Source organism: Amblyomma mixtum, chromosome 1 (genome assembly GCF_055824585.1).
Source record: "Amblyomma mixtum isolate Tamu chromosome 1, ASM5582458v1, whole genome shotgun sequence".
Taxonomy (NCBI): domain Eukaryota; kingdom Metazoa; phylum Arthropoda; class Arachnida; order Ixodida; family Ixodidae; genus Amblyomma; species Amblyomma mixtum.
The window spans coordinates 37,672,907-37,678,906 of record NC_143012.1 but is presented as its reverse complement, the minus strand read 5'-3'; the positions used below and the strand labels follow the sequence as shown (position 1 = coordinate 37,678,906).

The window sequence follows — 6,000 nt, the reverse complement described above, 5'->3', positions numbered from 1 at the left end:
ATGCGCTTGTCGGTCGCAAATCCCGCTTCGAGCAGAGCTGGCCATTAGTATATGAGTCGGAGTCTCAGATAGAATCATGGTCGGTAGCGGTCCTTTGAGGCGAGAGGGACGGCTATATTCGAAGAAAATTAGCCTTCCTAGAATTTATGATGCCACGCAGAAAACCTGGTTTATTTTACTCGTTTAATTATATTTTCGATTCGTGGAAGAGCTTGTACATAACAGATTAAAAAAAAAATCAATTCGCTTGAGGCTAGGTCTTCAGTGTACGGTCGTAACGGACTGCAGTGTATGCTGGCGTCACCATGGACGCCATGTGACGTGTACATTCTCACGGTTGCGGACGTCACTTTTTGACAAGTAACGGCCCCTAGCGGTGATAGCGCGAACCTAGCCTAACGAGTTTCAATGCATCCACAGAGAGATCAAGAATACAAGCTGAGGAGAAAACCCGAGTTGCTTCACGAACAGAACGGGTCTTAAGGATGCATGGACTGAACAGAAAAATGTATGGCGCCGGCGCATTCGTTCAGGGACCCTGATAACTAGTACGGCTAAATGTCTCCCGCTGTGTCATTTAATACTCTTCTACATCCAAGGTACAAAACGCGAGTTAAAAACGGACGCGACTTAGTGTTCGTGCGCAGATAGTTGCAATGGCAGACTAGAAATAAAACAAAAACAAACAAGACAAACCCCTGGCCGGTAAGTTCCGGCTATGAAGCAGTACATGCAGAGTGCGAGATATACAAGCTGAGGACTAGAACACACACTATCGAAAGAGCGGCACCATACAGAGGCGCGCACTTGAGAGTCCTTTCTCAAAAAGGAAAAAAAAAAAAATAACCCATACACGCTAGAGCCAAGGCAGGTTGCGGCTGCTCGAAAGGCACTTAGTGTTATAAGCTAATGACGAGGGAAAGCCTGTAGAGCGGACAATCAACAAGCTCCATTTCTGTGACAACAAAGGAATGATCTGTTTCGTCGGTAATTGCCTCCACGAGAGAAGGTAGAGAGATCAAGGTTTTCGTTCTGCATGCTGAGGTCGCCATCCAAGGCATGTGATTGCGTTCGAATGCGCGAGTTAAACGACCCGCTCCTGATTTTGTCGTCTAGCGTTGCCACTGCAGTCGAATACTGTTGACCCAATAGCGGTATAACCCGTACGGTCTAAATTTTCTGCGAGGCGTCCGCCCCGATCCGAGCATAGTCATCACCCGACTATTCTCACAAGTTTGTCTGAGTACGCTTTCATTGATGTCAGGGCTATTAGTAGCACTGCATATTGGTACAAATGTGTCATTCATGTAACACTTGATAGTAGCATTACACATTAGTACCAATGTGCACGTGCTTCGTTCTTTGACATCACCACAACAGAAAAAAAAACTCAGAACGATGCCTAATTCCATTATGTGTTGGCGATACAACAGCATTATCAGATGTTGATGCCTCCAGCCAATGGGAACCAATCTTGTCTGGTGACATCACTTTCCTCCATCCAGTGAGAACGCTCTGCTCAGGTAACTCCACTTCCCTGCAGCCGTTCAGCCAATGGGAATGGTTAGAGGTTGTGACGTCACTTCCCTGCAGTCAGTCAGCCAATGGGAATGCACCTGTCTGGTGACGTCACTTCCCTGCAGCCAGTCAGCCAATAGGAATGTCCCGGTCCAGTGACGTCACTTCCCTCCAGCCAATCAGCTAATTTAGCTACCGACACCTTTTGTTTCCCGATGAGGCTTCTGATGCTACCGCATTAAACGAGCCTATGCTATGGAATTGGATGCACCGTCTAGAAACTATGGGTGCTTGTTCTGACAGGACCAGAGAAATTTCCAAGCAGATTTTAGCACGTCTGCCAATGGAATGGTCTCTTGGTTTCCGGCGAAGCTTCATTTGGTCTAAAGCTCAACCCGCGGTTTCGCCGATAAATAGATCGATGCTTGAGCAGAAAACAAAACAAAAGTAAAGAAGTGGCAATGTCGATGCAGGGAGCTTTGTGATATCCTGACGGAACGGGACTGCAGTGCGCGGGGCCTCTTGTTTTACTTGTTGCAGCACTTGGCGGCGAAGCTCTTCCCGGGTTTGTCGTTGAGTGTTAGGCTGTCCTTCTCCTGTGGCACAGCGTGCTTGATCATGCTCCTGCAGCGTGGGAAGAAGGGGATGGAATGCATGGTGAATAACTGAGGGCTTCTTTGAGTGCGCCGCGCAGCAGATTATGCAGCTTACCTCGTCAGAGCTACAACGGCCTCGTTGATATTCGACCCTTCTTTGGCACTCGTTTCCACAAAGATGGCTTTCATTTCCTGAAAGATCAAAGGAAATGAAAAGTTTGGCAATGCGGACAACAAAAAATTAACCCATTAGCGCCCAGCGTACTTTTAAAAGTACAGTTAATTTTTTTATAATTTCACCACCAAAGACTGGAATTTTCTTTTCAAGTAGGGCATGCTTTGGTAAACAGGGGATTGGCCAACCACCCTTAACTAATTTGGCGCACTTCCTCTGCTCAGTATGTCAGCTTTCCGTGGTGAAACTTCAGGATGTTTGTTTCCCACGAACTGCACCGGTAGTTGCTTGCTTATAATTTTCTCACGGCCGCATTTATGTACATATTACGCTAGTTTCTAGTATAGTGCAGCACGAAAGACGAAAGTAAACAACGGATGCTTTGAATGCCCCGCACCTTTGGCGTTTTTTGCTCTGTGATGATTTATATACTACTGTACTTTCTATAGTACACTGGGTCTTCCTGTGTGCAGAACGGCGCCTATTTATTTCAGTACATAGATCTGATGGTTCCTGCCAATGTTTCGGAAAAAATCACTTTGTCTGCTCAGCAAGGCCTCGGAGGCTGCTGTACTTGCCGCTAGCGGTCTTGAGTATGATGATGGTATGATTTTAATTGGTTGTAATAAAGTTTGGTTATAAGAACTGAAGGTTCTGCAGAGCAGACAGTTACTGTTATGCCATTCACACCGTCTGCGGAAAGTACTTGAGTTCAGAAATGAAACTTTTGGAAGCGCGTGTTGTCCTGTCGTCACCTGTGGTGATTTCAACGCTTAGTGACCATTTCATCTTTTTTTTGTAATTTTTTTACCTCTCAAGACATTCTTGTACCGCTCCACTGGGAGGAATTTAGGGCTACAGGAACCGTTCGCCAAAACGGGTTTAGGAAGTGTCCACTCGGGCCAAAGAAAGCGATGAAATAGAAGCAGCCATGAAACATCGATTCTTGCTTCAGTAGTATAGGTTACATGCTTTTATTCAAGCCTACGATCAACAGTATAGTAACTATGGCTTGCAACTATAACAACAGTGAGCCTACGTGTTTTGCCTATAGCACAAGAAAAACAGATTGTTTTAAAGCCAAAACTCCTTTCCTTTTACAACAGTGGTATGGCAGGTGTTGACCTTTCGCATCAAGCCATCTACTGCCAATATATCAGCATCAGGGACAAAAAGTGATAGTGGTTGTTGACACCAAAGCTCAACTTTGCAATTGTGAAAGCCTGAACAATCTGCCAAATTGTAGAGACGGGCCTGCAGACTATTTTTGCTTTGGTAAGAACGTTACTCATTATTATCTACACCTTGACATGCAGTAACCAGCGGTTCGCAGACACTCTGGCTCAATCGTATCTGATGCTTCTTTGAAAAGGAGAAAGCTTTCCGTGCAAAGTAGGATAACTGCGGTGCCAGTATAGCCATAAAATATTCATGAGGGCCTGCAAGAAGTGTTATATCACCCTGCGCAAAATCGCAGACATAATAACAAAATTCACGCCACCAATAGGAATGCAGTGAAGTAGCCACATGTGCTATGTACACCTGTGTAACCTCTGGAAGGAATAAAGCAATCGTGACGAAATTTCAGCAATCTCTTTTCTTTATGTGAGAGTATTATGTGCTAAAAATGAAGAAAATCCCTCTGTTAGATTTTTCTTGTTCCCTAATGGGTTAATCAATACTACAGTCGAACCCTGTTGTAACGAAACGGTTTATAACGAAATAATGAATATACCGAAGGAATGATGATTCTTGGAAGCTCGGTAAACACGGGATATAACGAATTTATGGCTATAACGAAGTAATCGCCAGGCCCCTTCAGCTTAGTTATAACGCAGTTCAACCAGTCGAACGCCGCTATAACGAAACAGTTCATAACAAAATAATGAATATAACGAACGAATGACGATTCCCCTTGGAATCTCTGTCAACAGGGGATATAACGAAGTTACTACTATTACGAAGTAATCGCCAGGCCCCTTCAACTTAGCTATAACGCGGTTCAACCAGTCGAACGTCGTTATAACGAAACTGTTTGTAACGAAATAATGTATATAACGAAGAAATGACGATTCCTCTTGGAAGCTCGGTTAACACGGGCTGTAACGATGTTACGGCTACAACGAAGTAATAGCCGGACCCCTTTAACTTCGTTATAAAGGGGTTCAGTTCACCCGTATATGAACTCCCTCTGTAAAGACGACAGGAGACACTGGCGGCCCCTTATTCTCCGAAAACTGAATACGCGGCCAGTTAAACGATAGACGCTGCGCAGTGTGCACAGCTAAGGTCATTGGAGGTCATCCTTCTCCTTCTCCAACTCCCTCGCTGCCCACGGACCACATGCAAGCGTGCTCTGCTTTTCTGGTTTCATGTCCTTGCTTGCATAGTCGCATGCAAACAGGTATCGACATTACGCTGGCTTAGCAGAGCCAAGCGGTCGAAAACGAAAGCAGAGAACATTTTCCATTGACCCGAAGGCGCCCATCGCCAACACCTTCGTTCTGGAGTGCGCATTCTCCACAATACATTTCTGTCATGCAGTGAAGTATTACTACCCACCTGCTTGTGAGCAGTGCGGGGAAGCCAACCAAAATTGGGTAAGTGTTCTTCAGCACCTAAAAAAGGGTAGGCTCCCACTTTCTATCTACGACACTTTCCTCCCAGGACAGTTTTAGAGGCGCTGAAGGCCTAACCGGCAGCGGAAATAACGGTTGTGCGTTAGCAAGGCTGACATATGTGCGCATATTCGGACGCGTGATGGCCGCTTGGTGTACAGCGCGGTCCATTGTTAAAGGGAACATGCGATCGCGTGGTCTCCGTGCTTCACGAAGCCCTGATGCCTAGGTGCGGCGAGAATATGCGGCGTGAGGCGCATGCGTGGAAAGACCAGCCTCCATGCTTACTGCACATGCGTCTTGTGGCGACGACTCACACAAGTTCTCGGCGGCAGCGCGCCGCGAAGCGCGGAGGCCACGTGATCGAATGTTCCCTTTAACAATGAACCGTACTGTACGTGTTGACGGCATCCGTAGCGCACACTGGCGGCTCACCAAACACCAGCTGCACCAAACACCAGCACACCAAACACCAGCTATACAAGGTGGAAGGAAAGCCCTTTGGCATGGGATGGTTGGAACCGAGGTCGCGCACCGCTATAACGAAGCAACATCTATAACGAAGAAATCACGAAGCCCCTTCTACTTCGTTATAAAGACGTTCAACTGCACTAATATTATTAACAACGCTCGTCTACGCTCACCTGTGAGATCTTCTCACCGGCCTCCCTATCGACGACTGATTTGCTCTGCATTTTGAACACGTCCCGCAGGTCCGTCTTGTTGGAGACCAACATGATGGGAATGCCCCGGGACGCCACCTCCTGTTCGCGGCGATCACAAAAAAAAAAGAAAAAAACGAGAGAAGAAAATGAGGAAGAAATCGAGAAAGAGCAGTGTACAAGTTGTGTGCGAGCGTAGATTAACTTCGCAGCTGGTGCCCAGGAAAGCAAGGCCTCAAGGAACTGGACGCCTCGAGTCGTGACCCTTGCGTAAGTTCACAGTACCTTGAACTGCGCACGTAACCCAGACAAAAAAAGAGGCCTGTTTTTAGGCTGTCGTCATCATGGTATTCATGCTTCGATCCTTTGATTAGTATGGTAGCTCTTTTCCAGACTTCGAAATGATCGCCGTAAAGGGATCGCAATTCCCA

The 6,000-nt window shown here is 46.5% G+C and overlaps 1 protein-coding gene across 2 annotated transcripts in view; it reads right to left on the bottom strand.

The window, feature by feature from the left end:
* Window positions 1-824: 824 nt before the first annotated feature.
* LOC149366051 (uncharacterized) overlaps window positions 825-6,000 on the bottom strand; it is a 99,952-nt gene continuing 94,776 nt past the window's right edge. For both annotated transcript variants that reach the window (XM_089547933.1, XM_089547942.1), the window contains exons 16-18: window positions 5,552-5,671; window positions 2,230-2,306; window positions 825-2,142 (exon numbers count right to left, since the gene is read on the bottom strand). In XM_089547933.1, coding sequence (XP_089404059.1) covers window positions 2,046-2,142; window positions 2,230-2,306; window positions 5,552-5,671 — 294 coding nt within the window. In that variant the 3' untranslated portion in view covers window positions 825-2,045. The remainder of the gene's footprint in view (window positions 2,143-2,229; window positions 2,307-5,551; window positions 5,672-6,000) is intronic.